Raw genomic sequence first — 17,890 nt, forward strand, 5'->3', positions numbered from 1 at the left:
TCCTACATCTGTATATCACTAGGTGTAATATTTTGTGTACTGTACTATGTACCATAGAGTACATAGTGTACAGTATGATACACAAGTCCCAAAAACATAAGTTTGTTAACATTAATTACTATATAGTTGTTACTCCTTATAGGTGTTATTCCTATAAACTCTTAGACAGGATAATCATACGGCACCTTTCCATCAGAGTTCAACCCCAAATCAAACCAGACAGGAAAACTCAAGGCGTCATTCAGTAACTTGGCTTGGTTGTGGTTGAGATTGATGAGTAGCCAGGCCTCATCTATCTGGGTCCATATGCCATGTTACGTTGAAATATGGATTAAAGTGCTAGTCTTGTTTTGAAGGTGATAATGTAGTGCCTACACTGTCTTCATTCTAAGACAGACAGTTGTAGATATGGGCTTTGGCTACATACAGGAAGAGAAAAGGTATCTGCAGTAGGTTGCAGCCACTAATTATTGGAGATGAAACCTCATTTCTGCAGAGAAATAAGTACTGTAGTAGTTTGTATCATTAGCTTAGCTTACGGTATGTGATTGTTGAAAGTTTAGTATTATACAAGCGTAGTTCCTCACGTTGATATGATAAATGGGCTGGTGGTGGGTTATGTAGTGACAACACTACAGAAGACTTATGCACACAACATACATGTATGTGTCCCCTCTTGGTTCTAGTCTTCAGCGAGGCACCTACAACGCATTGGAGGTGAATGTGTTTTACCCTACAATATCGCACAATAAACACACAGAGAATTCATCACAGTTTCAGCAGCAGAGGGTGCACTGCTCCCATATAGTAAGCTATTTCTAACATCACTTCCTGACTAATAGCCAATAGCAAAGATGTTCTACTCCTCTCACTGCTCTCATACAGTAACCTATTTATTTTTTGTTTCTTTTACCCCTTTTTCTCCCCAATTTCGAGGTATCCAATTGGTAGTTACAGTCTTGTCTCATCACCGCAACTCCCTTATGGACTCGGGAGAGGCGAAGGTCGAGAGCCGTGTGTCCTCTGAAACATAACCGCACTGCTTCTTGACACAATGCCCACTTAACCCAGGAGCCAGCCGCACCAATGTGTCGGCGGAAACACCGTGCACCTGGTGACCGTGTCAGCATGCACTGCGCCCGGACCGCCACAGGAGTCGCTAGTGCGCGATGGGACAAGGACATCCCTGCCGGCCAAACCCTCCCCTAACCCAGACGACGCCGGGCCAATTGTGCGCCGCCCCATGGGTCTCCCGGTTGTGACAGAGCCTGGACTCTAACCCAGAATCTCTAGTGGCACAGCTAGCACTGCGATGCAGTGCCTTAGACCACTGCACCACTCGGGAGGCCCAATAAGCCATTTCCTGACTAATAGCCAATAGCAAAGATGTTCTACTCCTCTCAGCCAATAGCCAGCCCGGTTGGCTTTGCCTCTACCTGGTCAAAGACATAAGATTTAAGCAGGTGACGGATGCACAGAAACACACCCACATATTGATCTTTCATTCATATACCAAAGCAGTTTTACCCATGATTAAATGTATTTCTTGATCTATATGGCTGGGCTGGTTAGACCAATCTGAGGCCCGTTGCCTGACACGCTAGCGCTGTCTCACACAAACTCAGCCTTGTGTGTACTGCATGGGCTATGTGCATAACTGAGAGGCAGGCAGCTCACTGATGCTTTCACCAAACAAATCCCCTTTCAGCGGGATGATCTATAGTCTTAATCTCTCCATATACAGTACAAACCTGTAATCTGGCTAAAGCAATGAAGTCCCCCCCTGTTATTTAATTGATTTAAAATGTAATTCAATGCAACTTTGTCACTCCAGAAGTAACGAGGTACGTACAGAATTGACCTAATGTTTTATGTAGCCTACTATTGGTACAACTACACACTGTACTGAACAAAGGCATGGTTCGACATTTTTTTTAACAAATGTCCACCCCCCCCCCAAAAAAACATACATTATTATCTGAAATTCAAATGTTATTTACCTTTAGGAGGGACGTGCACACAATAGCACCGGCGTTAACCATAGGGTTATGTGGTTTATCTGTGGAAATCAGTGTATATTACATTATAACATGTTTACAAATGCAGTGGACAGAGTATACGTTCATACACAGCAAGGTTACAGTTCCTGCACAATCACCACACATTACGTAACACATTCAATGTTAGAAGCAAATATGCCCAAAGATCATGTAACTTTGAACTTGAAGTGTGGAAATTAGCAGAATAACAAATCAGATGGATAATGAATGAATGCTGATGGCACCACAGCTGCCTTTGTAGTCTAGAGACCAGACTAGTGATATTGAGGTACATAGCCATGCACTCACAGCTCAGTACTAGCTGTACTGTAGGTCTGTTGTGTTACGCCACTTCCCCTTCCCTTCCCCTAAACCCTTTAATCTTCTTATGCAATCACACAAAAGAAAAAACAGCAACATTCCTACCACTGCTAGCAGGTTGCCTAAACTGATTAGATAACACGGCCAACAACCAAAACCGACCTGGGATTTACTGAAACCCTGTACTAAACCCGAGTCACAATCTACAGCGCTCAGACAGCATCCTTTACCAAACCAACACAGCAATCGGAGCAATGAGTTACATTGCCTTGATTTGATTTGAAACAGACACGGCTTGATTTGAGAGAGCTTGACAACTCTCCATACAGCTGCTGCATGCGCTTCATACTTGAAGCTGACATCCACAGAAGGTGAAGCATTGACACCGTTCAAGCCAGCACAGTTGTTATTGCATTTGTTTCGTTGATGAGACGGAGGAGAGGATCCTCCGTGGTAAAAATAATAAATGACATTGCATACGATGTCCGAGGGAATAAAACAGTGTTCGAAGTAACTTCGTTGTAATATAGCAAAACGGACGTGGCCGTTTCACCAAGTACCGATTCCAGCTTTAAACTAAGATCTTATCAAAGACATGATACATGAGGTTGGTGTTCTTCTCCAGGTCTACGTAGACTATTGCAGGTTGAGTAGAGCCGATGGACATAGAGAGCCGATGGACATAGAGAGCCGATGGACTGATTCTATCCGGCTGCACCAACACCTCTCATTAAGATTACATAACACTACCATGGCAACAGACTGCACCACAGGCTGGATCACCTTGCATTGAATCACATGACAACCCACCCAGAGGGACTAGTTTCTCTCAATTAATCAACCCGGACAACTGCCTTGTCCAATGTATGTATACAAGAAATAAACTATTCTATGAAAGGACAATATCTTTTCACAGGGTATGCTAGGTTTGACGTAAAACAGGACCACCTAAGCAGCACTGTGACTAACACCTCTGTTGTCAGTTCTGCGTGTGAAATGAACAGCCACACAGCGAGCAGTGGAGCTCCAGACAGACTGGTGCTGCCTGCGACCATAGAATTACAGAATCTCATTCTGAACCTCTGTCGGTTTTATGACACCGGCCACTCTAGTATTTTATATCTCTATTACGTGCGACCCTCACCTTCCTCGTTGAGGAACAGTTTGTTGAAGCGCAGGCCGCTGGGCTCTTTGCCGATGAAACGGTGCACATACTCTGTCCCGTGGTCGTGCACGGCGATGGCGTACTTCAGAGGCTTTACACACGACTGCAGGCAGAACGGGACTTTGGTGTCCCCCGCTGTGTGTCTAAAGAAGGGATAGAGAGAGAAGGGGATGGAGAGAGAGGAAGGGATGGAGAGAGGGGATGAGTGGGGAGAGAACCAGGAGATAAAGGCAATAAGCAAAGGCAAATTTGAACAATATGAATGAATGTCTCGTTATGTAGGGTAACTAATTAGCTACTTTACAGTGTGTGACATTGTCACAATGCTGCTGTAAGCAGTTTGACAGGAACACTATACGTCAGTACAGTTAACTGTAGAAATACAAATGTAGGCTACTACATGTTTACTGCATGTTAAACATGACTATAGCTACTGTACCTTTGTCCATCCACAGTGCATATGGACACGGCCCAGAGGTCCGGGCTGAACCTTGCCAGCTGGGGAATGTAGTCAGCCACCTACACAACAAAACAGAAGGCAACATATCAACCCTTACCATTCCCCATGGGCATTTAATCAGGAAAGGATCATCACCATGCCGTCTCACTGACCCCGGGGCCTCTCCCTCACCCACCTGTCCCCCTCCCAGGTTTTTGGCATTCTCATAGAGCGCGTCGATTTCGGAGGCGAAGGACACAAAGTCGGGGATAACAAACTTCTTCCTGAAGGCCTGGGTGAGCAGCACGATGTTGCTCTGGACACACCTGGGATGAGAAAAGGTGACAGTGGTCTTTATGTTAGGTACCAGAGTCTCCTTATGACTAGTGTAACACATGGAGTCCTGTGTGCTTCAGTTGGTAGAGCATGGCACTTGCAACGCCAGGGTCACGGGTTCAATACCATCCATAAGAAACTCGATGCATGCAAGTCGCTTTGGATCAAAGCGTCTGCTAAATGGAATATATTACTACATTGTTATTGTACACATGATACAGGGAATAGATAACTGTGAGGAATTAGCTCATAGATTTGCATAAGATGTTATATGAAATCAGATATCTATTTACCCTGTCCTATCCCTGCTACTGTATAAAATCAGATATCTATTTACCCTGTCCCATCCCTGCTACTGTATGAAATCAGATATCTATTTACCCTGTCCTATCCCTGCTACTGTATGAAATCAGATATCTATTTACCCTGTCCTATCCCTGCTACTGTATGAAATCAGATATCTATTTACCCTGTCCTATCCCTGCTACTGTATGAAATCAGATATCTATTTACCCTGTCCTATCCCTGCTACTGTATGAAATCAGATATCTATTTACCCTGTCCTGTCCCTGCTACTGTATAAAATCAGATATTTACCCTGTCCTATCCCTGCTACTGTATAAAATCAGATATCTATTTACCCTGTCCTATCCCTGCTACTGTATAAAATCAGATATCTATTTACCCTGTCCTATCCCTGCTACTGTATAAAATCAGATATCTATTTACCCTGTCCTATCCCTGCTACTGTATAAAATCAGATATCTATTTACCCTGTCCTGTCCCTGCTACTGTATAAAATCAGATATCTATTTACCCTGTCCTATCCCTGCTACTGTATGAAATCAGATATCTATTTACCCTGTCCTATCCCTGCTACTGTATGAAATCAGATATCTATTTACCCTGTCCTATCCCTGCTACTGTATGAAATCAGATATCTATTTACCCTGTCCTATCCCTGCTACTGTATAAAATCAGATATCTATTTACCCTGTCCTATCCCTGCTACTGTATAAAATCAGATATCTATTTACCCTGTCCTATCCCTGCTACTGTATAAAAGCAGATATCTATTTACCCTGTCCTATCCCTGCTACTGTATAAAATCAGATATCTATTTACCCTGTCCTATCCCTGCTACTGTATGAAATCAGATATCTATTTACCCTGTCCTATCCCTGCTACTGTATAAAATCAGATATCTATTTACCCTGTCCTATCCCTGCTACTGTATAAAATCAGATATCTATTTACCCTGTCCTATCCCTGCTACTGTATAAAATCAGATATCTATTTACCCTGTCCTATCCCTGCTACTGTATGAAATCAGATATCTATTTACCCTGTCCTATCCCTGCTACTGTATAAAATCAGATATCTATTTACCCTGTCCTATCCCTGCTACTGTATGCGCCCACTGGTGTGTTTACAGTATAGGCTTCTCTTGCCTATAAATAGTTGCCTCCCAGATGGCTTCCAGTCAAAGCTAGTGCAGCTCATCCTAGCATGTTTGTGTAGCTCCTAGTGTGTTGTCTTGTGATCTGTATCCTGCAGGGTGGCTTGCCTACAGAGGGGTTTCTCAAGCGGTCACTGGGCTACGTGTGCTATGTCACATGGTATGTCCTTGGGTTGTAAACAGGAACAATCTTTTTAAAGCAAATATCAGCTGATCTGGAAAGGACAGTTCTTGTGATCGTAGAGATGAGTCTCTTGACAAAAATCGGCATTTACTATTTTTGTAAAAAGGATATGTTCAAATGAATGGGATTGATATGACCTTGACAATCTGAAAGGACTAGTCTATAACGTGCTTCCTTATAAAAGCCTGAAATATTATGAATAATTAATTACTTGAAATGCATTGAGCAAATACTTCTAAGGAACCTGAATAAGTTATGGCCTACATGAACTGTGTTCAAATAAAGGAGGCACAAAAATGACTAAATGATGACCGGTGCTTGACATATCAAATGACCACTAAAGTCTTCTATTCTAGGTCTAGTGTCTAGAGTGTTTTGGAACTAGAACTAACTTGTTATAGAACCCAGCTCTAGTGTCTTACTTCTTGAAGAAGTCTTGATAAACAGTACTTATAGCTTCTGTTCTACATCCCAGCTCTAGTGTCTTACTTCTTGAAGAAGTCTTGATAAACAGTACTTCTAGCATCTGTTCTACATCCCAGTTCGAGACTGTCTTACTTCTTGAAGAGGTGTCGGTCCAGGTTTCCGTCTGACGTGGTCTTCATGATGACTTTCAGGTTCTCCATACACTCCTTCAGCCGGGGGTCTCCGGTCCGAAGCCCTGTGGCTTTCAGCGCCTGCAGAAAGCATGGCTCTTGTCAGGGGGCTGACGAGTATCATGTTTATTACATGTTCACAAACACGTTTATTATGTTTGTCATGCTTATAACAAGGTTATAACTTGGCAATTGAATGGTATAGTACGCTATATTTCTAGAGGGATCCAATGTAAAGTGTCAAGACTAATAAGGCCTATTGAATAAACTGCTCTTCCGTGCCAGATAGAGGGAGATCAACATTTCACCATAGAAATATAATTAATTCCAATCTAACAAGAATCTAATTCTATAAATGTCACCCCAAGCAAGGGGCCATACATGAGTGAGCTATTGCTTCCTGGTACAGCCAGAGTAGTAACAAGCCTTATATTCAGATATACAGTATAAGGCTGTGGCAGTAATCATGACACAGCAGGCACCATTGCTATACTACCATCCAGCTGGCCCAACCATGTGGCTGCCTGGTTGGCTCTTGCCTGACACTCACTGTGGTGAATTTGTGAGCCGGGATTTTTTCAGCGCCCCCGGCAATGGTGTAGAAGAGCAAATCCTCCAGACTGGGCAGGATGCCTGCCTTCCTTCTCCTGGGACACACACAGACACACACAGTAAGGAGCAGCCAGGGTTCTCTAAAGGCAATGGGGAACTGCAGCAGGGGGCCGGGATTAACTAGCTATAATACTGTAGAGGAGAGGTGGCGAGTATTTCACGTTACAGCCCCAGCTTTAAGGAAAGGGTTTGCACACTGCTTCCAAAACACCAGTCAGATAGTTCAAGGAGAGTTTGGAGAATTTGTATAGACAATATCTTGTTGGCATGGCTCTTCAATCAGTTTTATGTCCATTTAAATACTTGCATATCAGTTACAAATTATAGCGTCAAGTTTTAACTAATGCCGGGGGCTTGAAGTGAGTCATTGGCCTATTTAGACTGGTATTATGCATAGCAGCTCCAAATCCGTTCCACTCACTATGGGAGAGGAGAGTTAGTACAGTAATGTTAGAGGTAGATAGATGGGAGGAATACTGTAGTTAGGCCTAAACGAGGAGTATGTATTACATCATGATTCACCATACACCAAATAGGATCTGAGGGAGGAGGGTGGGAGCTCAGGCTATGTCAGTCCCACAATGCATCATGGGACAGACAGGGAATAGAGCTATAGTAACCCAGCTCCGTAGCCTGCCCTAGCGATTAAGAAGACATCACAATGTTTAAAAACTGATTGATGAGGGGATTTGACCCTCTACCTCTTCTGCTACCCAGGAATGACTCAGACTCCGGACACTGCGTATCTTTCAGTTTGTTGTTGTTTAATAGGATCTCTTCCAGTTTGGAGGTTGTTTAAGCCGTATCCGTTTGTTTTGAGACCTACTCTTGAATGATTATGATCATTTATCATTTCCATGTCAAATGTTTTGATAAGGCCTATTTGATTGTGATCATTGGTCCATTTCTGGAGTCATTTCTGGATTGCTGATGCCTTCCGGAGAGGAACGCAAGAAAAAAACAGTCGGTGGGACGGCTGGGGAAGTTAAGCGCAGTCGCTTGTAGAGGCTGAGGACATTTGGAGGTAGAGAATTGAAGAGAGAGCACTCAGCAGCAGCAAGGCTTAGCCTGGAAACACCACAGTACATCTACACGAGAACTAATATATAAATTGAGACATATACTTACACACCAAGGCAAAGCAAGCGGATCAAACGAAAAAAGGAGAGAAAATATGCAGAGTAAGTGAGTGGCATTAGAACAAACTCTGTGACATAGATCATCATCATCATCATCAAGCAGATAGACCTACTGACAAGACACACAGATTCATGGATTAACAAACACATTCAATATTTAGGACGCATCCAACACTCCACAACAACAGTGAAAACCATGGCATGGCAGAACCTGAAGAAAAATCATTACTCCCTTCCACCAAAGCACACTGTAAAACAAAACATCACCCTCTCTGCTTTGTGTCTCCAAGCCCTTGCCCTCACCCCAGGATAATAGGAAGTCCAAACAGACAGGCTATTAGCAGGTGTGAAGCATCTGGACTGGTGCTGATGATGCTCCGGTAATTAATTCATTCTCACCCAGCCTTAGCTGGCCTTCCTCCCTCCCTCCCCTCTCTTCCCCTTCCACTGCCTCGATCTGTATCTCCATGCAGCTTCGTGAGGTCAACTGTGTGCAGCACGTAGAGTGCCTCATCAGAAGGCCTGCACGGATCCCGCCACATAGCCTAGCCCTCGGCCTCCAACAGCACACTGCCTGCCCCACTTTTGGGTCTCTCCTGCAAAGAGAGCTTGGTATCCCTGGCCAGAAACTAGAGGCCAGAAACTAATGGCCGAGGGCTAGGCTGTGTCACTGATCCTCATTAATACTTGGGGAAATCTGCCAAGCCTAGCCTACAGTCAGTGTGTCACATCTACTGTGCTATTTATACACTGGAGTTCAAGGCAGCGTGACTACTTCAACTGTGACCAAATTAAATGAACAATCTATGCAAAATATAATTCTTTAATTAATGTGTGACAGTAATAACATGGTCATAGGCCTAAATGCTTGCAACTTCAAGGCAGAGCTCTGATGAATACGTTTGCGCCCGACACAAACATTAACCGACTTGATGGGAGTCATTTTGGCTACCATTTGTATTCGATCCAATTCATCAGCCTGGTTTCACTACCTCCAACATGTCACTGGTAAATTGGCCCGAAGTGCATTGATCATCGTCTGTTGACAGGAGGGAAACGCAAAAATCAATCTGAGTCAGGGCAGAGTCTGAAGGACTCCATCTCTATTCACTCACAATATGCTGCAGCTGCACACGCTAACACAATGCAACCCAGGGAAAACCTTTAAAGTGACCAGACTGTGCATGGGTAATTCTGCTCTAGGCACAAAGCTATAGGTCTACCTAGGCTACCTTCCAGCAGAGGACCCATTTGGACTGACCAGGCCTAATGGTTTGTGTATCTGCGATTAAACCTACCCTGACGGAGGATGTTGTTGTTGTCATTCATGTACTACAGCTGGTTTGACAACAGCTAAAGCAAATTGGCTATGGATAAAACAAGGGTGCCTGCTAAGCTGTGGGCAATGAGGCATATCATTACCAGTAGATGCATTTGTTGTCTGTGAAAAAGCAAACTGACTGGATGTGACAGAGAGAGACTATTCCTGGTCGACTCTACACCTGTCTGCAGTAAAATGCATGAGTGAACTCAGGAGTTCCTGGCCCCATTATCGTGTGACTATTTTGTTTTTCTCAGAAGAGGGACCTGTAACCCTCTGTGGGAGAATGAATCAAAATGAGCCATCAAATGTTATGTATGATTAAAAACTGGGCCTAGAGAGAACTCTCTTATCTTGTTCCCGTCTGGGGCTGCTGTATTACAGTTCGCTGTACCAGCTCTCCCAGGGTCAAAGAGTTATTGGTGACTATGACATGATGCTCAAATTAAAGCCACCAACAGGGGCAATAGTACGTCCACGTGTGACAGCTGCACAAGGGGATGGGCAGGATTTGGTAACAGGGAATTGTTATGTTTTTTGCAGTGAGAAATTATGCAATAAACGGGCATTAGCCCAATCAGACTAGTTGGTATGGCCTAATGATTTCACATCTAAATTGGGTGTAAGATCCCTCCATTCCTAAGATCCCACCAAGCATATTAAAGCTAGGCCTTAATGCTAGGAAACGGATCCGTGGTCAAAGAGATAGTGATCAGGATAATACACTGTAGCCTATGTAAAGCCACACCCATTATAATTCCAAAATGGTAGCCCCCTAGATGACATCCATCCCCATTCCCAAATCCCCACTGACTGTCACACTAGATCCAAAATGCCATTCTACCCATTCTGATGCAGCAAGCACCACTCTGCCCAGTCTGCAGTGCCAGATCTGAGACTGTCTCCATGGTAATAGACTTCCAGGATTCTAAAGTGTCTGACTCCTGCAAGATTGGCTGAGAGGAGATTAGATCAAATGATTTGCTCATAATGGACATTCAATAGCCTACCCTTTACCAAGGTCTTTCTAAATAGCAAAGTGGTCCCTGCCACCACGGACAGCACTAATATTGGACAGTTGCCTTTGGCAGAGGAGGGAGGTAAACAAATAGCCTACCTTATCAGCTGGCCTAACACGACGAGAACAAACACTCACTATCTGATAAGATAATCATGATATGCCAACTCAAATGGAGACTTCCAATGTAGAGATGTGTCCGGGAAACATACAAGTTGTTGAAACACCCAACAAATTGTTATTATCATGCCACTATTACCATGCTATATAGAAAGTATAGAATGAGAGAGGCTGTTCAGTATTGAAGTAGAATGATACTCATAACAGAGAGAACAGATGGAGAGCTTTCTCTAGAGCAAACAATACAAACACAGCTTGATGACCGACCTCTAGGTGTCATTGATGAAAAAAATGAAAACCCCTTTCTGATATAGGCTAAGGCCTGAAGGAGCGTACCTGGCTATACAATTATTCCTGCCAGATATAGACTGTTCTATAGTCATGTTATTACAGGCTATTACTGTTATAATAATATTATAACAGTGCCATTTCATAGACATGATCATTTCGTATCATCCCAAATGCATAACCTTCTAAATGAAATGACTAAATGAACGTAGATCTAGGCCCATAAAGGGAGCTTGTGTGACATTCACCAACAGTTCCCTGGAAGAAGCTTTTCTGCTTGATGTATTTGATGAGGTGCGAGGCCTATGCATGCATCCTCCGAGCTGTATCAACACCAAAAGCAAAGACGCTGTATGAGGCCAGGACAGGTGTGCGGGACTGATGTAATATGGGTCTCTGGACTCTTCAGAACTGAAACTGTCAGGACACACAGGCCAGGTTAACAACATCTCGAGACAAATGAGGTCCGCATAATTTATTGAAGTTCATGAGAAATCAATCTAGCTTGCTAGACTCAGTCCATGGGATTATTCTGGATAGAACGTTAAGAACCCCCCCCCCCCCTCCCTCCGTAAATATAATTTAATAGCTTTATCAGCTGTACCGGCTAGCTAACGGTACTCACTTCTCGGCAGCTGCCTCTTTGGTGGCAGTTTCATTGCTGGTGGCGGTGACATGTTTGGTGTCCGTTGGCGGTGGCACCGAACCGTCATCGCTCTTGGTGGAGAGGTTCCGAGTTCCGTGGGCGGTAGTGTATGGCGTAGCTCTCCATCCAACCGCATGCTGGAGACACTTTACTTTGGTCACGGATCTGACATCTGCACAGGCGGTGCTAAAGCAATACGCGACTGATGGTGATGTCATTCTGGCGATACCTGTCAAAGGGCGCTTCAGGTTAGATTGAAACAACTCCTTAAGCACTACCGAAGACCGGAAATGTAACATGTCAATCCTATCAAGCTAAATAGTGGAGGCTGTTTATAACTCAGCTAGCTAGATATTGAATAAATATGAAGCAATATCTCCCTAATGCGTTGGGTCTTAGTCGTGATGAACGGTTCAGTCAGTGAGTCACGATTCTCAAATGTGTTCTTGTGGACAAAACCTCTCATTCACGCCCAACTCGACTCCCATTGGCTCCTGCTAGCGCGTAAATCATCCTCCGATTGGCTGGTCTTGTTGGCTGTCATTCATGCTAATTTCCAGTGCATCATGGCGTCAAATGTACCGGGTGAATGTGACAAAAGATTATGAATATACATGTCCCTCCGCCGCCCTAACAATGGGAGTCGTTGTCCACAAATCGGCATGGCGGGCTGTCTAGCTCCCGCCTAACCAGATTTTCCGGAGAGTTGGTCCCCCTCTTCCTCTATGATGTGACTGACATTAGTGCTGATCAATTTGTGCTTTTTGATGTCGCCTTGGTTTTGATTCGATAAAAAACATTTTACATTAAATGCATTATGAAATAATGACATTGCAATGATTAGAGCTTTTAAATTGAAATTCCAAAGTAAAAAAATTCAACTTTCAAAACATTGAAAATATTCCATTGTCTCTGTCAGGTCCACATACAAAAATAGGAAATTACTTTGAAGATTCTCTGAAGCAGGACGTTCAAGGGAAAATGCAAAGTTTCAAAACACTTATAGAAACTAACCATCATCTAGTCATAACCTATCTTGAGGAGGAACAAAAACAGAGCAGAGTCGTCAGTGAAGGGAATTTGTGCTTATCTGAAAGATGTTGTGGAGGACATGAAGAAGTCTCCCACAGGGGAACTACGATTTTTGATTGAACAGTCACAAAAGGACACCTCTAATGAGATGGAAAAAGCACAGAAGGCCACAGACCTTCAACTGGAGGAGCTGGACCAAGAGGTAATGCAGTGCTTTCCCTTCTGGACAAATCCTCTGTACCTCCCTCAGGGTTTACCTCTGCCTCAGGCTCTGCCATTGAGGGAATAGGAACAGGTAGCACCACAAAAACCCCTCTGAAGATACTGTTAAACAACAGAACTCCCGTTTCCCCAAGACCCCTTGCCACGGTCATGCCTCCTCTAGAGAGCTCCCTCCCTATTAAACTACCTTTCCCCCACTTTTGGCAACCCAGGAGATGTTGATTGGCTGTTTTTCCTATCTAAGAGTAATGATTTCCTTTCTCTGGCCCATTATAGACTTGGGAGGTTCTTGCCACCCTCCGCAGTGTTCTCCATGGTATAGTAAGAGAATGGAGGGAGATCTCCCAGGTTGACATGTTCACGGGCTGAGTTAAAAAATATATATTCCTCTCAGAGGACTATGAGGATTAACTGGCGGAAAGGTTTCGTAACAGAGTCCAGGGTGAAGCGGAGCCAATACGGGACTTTGCCTTCTCCTATCGAGTTCTATGTAGGAGATGGAAGGCTGACATTACTGAGCATGAGATGGTCAAACTCATTCTTAAAAACATGGCTCCCCGCCTTGCCAGTCAACTTCGGGAACGTGTTCAGAATCTGGATGATCTGGTGTGTCTTTGGACTCAGTTTGAGAATGACTGGAAGCACCACCTCCAAACCCTGTTCCCTCATCCCGGTATCCCAACAACTCTCCTGGGGCTAAACTGTCTCAGCCGTTTGTGCCCAAGAACCAAGACAAAAGTCCAGTGATGTGCTGGAGGTGTAAAGTCCAACATCCTCCAGGTTTTTGCCCCGTCTATGGCCAGCGTCAGGATTCAAAAAAAGGTCAGAAAGGACAGAAGACCGACAGTCTAGAAAGGCGTGGTGGCTTGCATACAATTGGGTCGGCTGGAGCCCGGCTTCAGACAGCTCAACTAGCTGTCTTATTCCTATTCCGCAACAACTGTTGGTTCCTCTGACTGTTAGGAACTGGAGAGGGAAGGCCATAATCGACAGAGTAGCAACTTACATCCTGATGCAGGAGCGCTGTGGCAAAACATGGCATTACCTCATGAGGAGCTTCAAACCAGGGAGGAAGGCCCATTGTACTTGGCCAATGGAGAATCTACCACTCCCTTGGCCTGGATTGATATGAAAATAAATCTGCATGATGAGATTATTAACCTTACTGCGGCTATTCTTGCAGATCTGAGCCTTGCATTTGCTGTAGCCCTTGGTCTGGACTTCATATTATTCAGTGGACTGACCATCTCAATATCTGAACCATCCTATCGCCTGCGCTCTGACAATTCCTGGCCACATCCATTTCACTCTGAAAATGCACTGAGTTCAGGCTGGAGCCTGCTACACTATCCAGAGTCCCGGCTAGGTCAAGACAAAGGCGAAGAGAATGACAAAGACAGAGAAAATACAAAGAAAAGACAAAACCAAGTTCCAACAGTGAAGCCAGAGAACCCGGCTATTACACTGATTACGGCCGTACCCCCCCACCCCCCTATTCGAGAGCAAAAACAAACCTGATGCTGATTTCTACATCAAACAAGCAGTGGAAAAGGCATGTCTGTCAGATGATGAGAGGTGGCAGCTATCCCAGATGTTGGCGTTGAACGGTGAGGTCTGTACTCTTACATTCAGCCGTACAACAGTCTTCAAACACAAAATGTATACCCGGCATGAAGTCCCCATTAAGCAGCATCCCAACAGGTTGTCCACTGCCAAACTGGTGATTCTCAATGAATACCTCGAGAACATGTTGGCTAATGGAGTTGTGGAACCTTCCTTTTCCGGATGGGCTTCCCCGGTTGTCCTGATTCCAAAGAAAGATGGTGGATATCGATTCTGTGTAGATTACAGGAAGCCGAATGCCATAACAGAAAGCGATGCCTACCCTCTACCAAACATCAATGACATACTGGAATCTCTGTCAGGAGCAACAATCTTCAGTAATCTGGATCTGAACAGCGGATATTGGCAGGTGGCAATGGATCCCGCCAGTCAGGACAAGACTGCCTTCGTCACCCCTGCTGGTTTGTACTCCTTTAAAGTAATGCCTGTTGGTTTGAAGAATGCTCCAGCAACCTTCCAAAGACTGATGGAGACTGTCCTGGGAGATCTGAGGGGAAAATGTTTTGTGTATCTGGATGGCATCATGATCTACTCCTCTGTCACTGATAATCTGCAAGACATACAATCAGTCTGCAATAGACTAAAGGATGCAGGCTTGACCCTGAACTCGAAGAAATTTAATTTCTGCTTACCGGAGCTCAAGTTCCTTGGTCATGTGGTTAATGCAAAAGGTATCAATGCAGATCCAGCAAAAGTTGCAGGAGTTCCCAATTCCCACATCCCAGATGTGCCTGACTTTTCAAAGGTTGCCGAACCACTCAACCACCTTAAGGGGTGAAGTTCCAATGGACTCCTGCATGCCAGAGCGCAGTTGAAGCACTCATCACTCCTCCAGTGCTTGGAAACCTAACCTGAATTCTAATTTCATAGTGTACACGGATGCAAGTCAAACAGGACTCGGAGCAGTCTTGGCTCAACAAACAGGACCTGGAACAGAAGAAGTTCTTGCCTATGCAAGTCACACCCTTAATTCCGCCGAGAGGTATTATTCAACGACTGAATGGGAGTGCCTCGCTGTGGTCTGGGTTTTGGAGAAATGGAGCTACTACATGGAGGCAAAGGTCTTCACCGTTGTTACAGACCACGCTGCTCTGTAGTGGGTTCTGGCATCAGGCAAGACCAGCAGCCGTCTTATTGCTGGTCTATCAGACTTCGACGTCATCATTGAGTATCGCAAAGGAAAACTGAATGTTGTACCGGATGCCCATTCTCGGATTACAGACACCGCCAACGTCTGTCCTCCATTGTGCAGCACTTACACTACCGCTAAGTGTATGGATGATTCTTTCCCTCTGGATGAGAGTTTGTGGAGAGCACAGCAGAATAATGCCGCCATCATTGCGATCCACAAGAGTCATAATTCAGGATAAAGTGTATCGAAAAACTCCAAGAGATTGAAACCACAGCCCCCATTACCACGTCTTCATCCCCTCTACATTGACTGATTAGATGATCCAAGCTTATCATGACTGGCCATCTTGGAGTCTTCAAGACCTACCAAAGATTAGAGGTGGTGGTGTACAGCAGTGTGAAGTCTGCCAGAAATACAAATCAGACATTGACCTGCCGGGAAACTGCAGCAGACCATGGTGAACCATCCCAATGGGGCCTTTTCCTCCCAGCCGGGGGACCCAGGATGAATTTGTATTGGTGTTAGTGGACTACTACACACATTGGGTGGAGTTGTTTCCCCTCCGCAAAGCCACTGCATCCACCATTGCTCTAATTCTGCGAAGGGAGGTCTTTACCAGATTCCAAATTCCAAACAAAATTCTCTCTGACTGAGGTCTGCAGTTCATATCAGGAATCTACAAAGAGCTCTGTACCTACTGGGGTGTAGTTGCCAAGCTGACCACAGCCTACTGTCGTGTCTTTGACTATGCCAGATTAATTGCTATGACATGCTATTCTATAAAATAATTTCTCCGTAATTAATATTACCTGATTGAACTAATCATGTAAATATGAATTAACTAGAGAGGGACACCACGAAAGAATATTTATAGAGCTGTTATCTTTCGAATAAACTCTTGAAGATTTTGTAAGATTTTACATCCATAACAGTCACATTAATTGTCATTTTATTCAGTCTCATCTGAAAGTTGTAAGTCCTTGATTATCTGCAAGAATCCTGGCTAACAAGTTGAATCAGCAATACAAAATTGGGTTTAATTATTTATTTACTAAATACCTAACTAATCACACAGAAACACACATACACAATTAAATCCTAAGTTGATCACAAATTACGTCATACAGAAAAACGTCCCTAGCGGGCGGAATAGATATGACAGCTTGTTACACAAAGAAAAGGGGCGGGATTTTAGTGAAAGAGCGGGAGACTGGAACATAGGCGAGCTGTGCTATCGTAAATACAGTATCTTATGCATTCTAAATTACCGCCCATTTGAAAAGGAATGCAATAAATATTTACTCTGAGCTGCGCTTCAGTAGGTTGGTGGTAGATGGACCGTGTCGCCAACCCGAGTCCTCTGTCCTTTGAAGAATGTCTCTGGTAGTCACGGGATACGTTGTGTGTAGTAGACGGGATACTTGGACTGTCCTTCCTAACCTGCGTTTAGCTGTTGCTAACTCAACGGCTAGGAGATATCACTTCTGTAGTGAATACGAGTTCAAAGTTCATACCATTCACAATCAAAGTCCATGCTGATGTTGGCTTCATCTATAGTTATTATCTGAACCATTCTGACACCGGATCGTCATCCTAGCGTACCCGGAACAGGAAGTTATATTCTTGTCAATGGCTTTTATAGTGGAGGGAGAGGGGTGTGTCTGAAAAGTTTATAACCCATGCCTCTTCACAGGGGCGGGCCACTGTGAGCAGAGGAAAACTTATGAAAGTCCAGATCTCTCATTTGGAAGCTAAAATTACATTTCCCCTCTTTACAAATAATTTCATATTCAAACATTTGAATTAAACAACAATTCCATGTGAATCTGATACCTCTGAGGTTTAGACTTTCCACAGTAGAGTTTGTCATTCTATCATTGATGAGAATGTGTCAGAGGGCAACCGAACTGACATAATATACCTTAAGTACCACCGCATATGTTCAGTTGGTCGGATTACCAGAATATAGTTCATTTCCCCCCAACTTCTGATGTTACCCAGAATCTCTATGTTAACCCATGGGTTTCCTTATGTCACATCAGTTATAGTAGGGAGAGAGAAAAAGGGGGAAAGAGGTATTTATGACTGTCATAAACCTACCCCCACTGCCAACGTCATGACACTACCATCCTTAGACCAACCTGACCGAGAGGGTAAACCGCATCCTGAAGGGGATGATTTCTTCGTGGGGGATCAGC

The 17,890-nt window shown here is 44.1% G+C and overlaps 1 protein-coding gene across 2 annotated transcripts in view; it reads right to left on the reverse strand.

Annotated features, from left to right (window-relative positions):
- The window catches only part of LOC139566191 (glutaminase kidney isoform, mitochondrial-like), a 24,508-nt gene extending 12,381 nt beyond the window's left edge, over positions 1 to 12,127 (reverse strand). Inside the window, exons 1-7 of one of the 2 annotated variants that reach the window (XM_071387209.1) lie at positions 11,663 to 12,127; positions 7,090 to 7,180; positions 6,502 to 6,620; positions 4,161 to 4,290; positions 3,965 to 4,044; positions 3,505 to 3,668; positions 2,001 to 2,059 (exon numbers count right to left, since the gene is read on the reverse strand). In XM_071387209.1, the coding sequence (XP_071243310.1) occupies positions 2,001 to 2,059; positions 3,505 to 3,668; positions 3,965 to 4,044; positions 4,161 to 4,290; positions 6,502 to 6,620; positions 7,090 to 7,180; positions 11,663 to 11,982 (963 nt within the window). In that variant the 5' untranslated portion in view covers positions 11,983 to 12,127. Of the gene's footprint in view, positions 1 to 2,000; positions 2,060 to 3,504; positions 3,669 to 3,964; positions 4,045 to 4,160; positions 4,291 to 6,501; positions 6,621 to 7,089; positions 7,187 to 11,662 lie in introns of both variants that reach the window. The other variant, XM_071387208.1, reaches the window with a different exon arrangement.
- Positions 12,128 to 17,890: the final 5,763 nt, after the last annotated feature.

The sequence above is a fragment of the Salvelinus alpinus genome, chromosome 38 (assembly GCF_045679555.1).
Source record: "Salvelinus alpinus chromosome 38, SLU_Salpinus.1, whole genome shotgun sequence".
In the NCBI taxonomy this organism is placed as follows: Eukaryota; Metazoa; Chordata; class Actinopteri; order Salmoniformes; family Salmonidae; genus Salvelinus; species Salvelinus alpinus.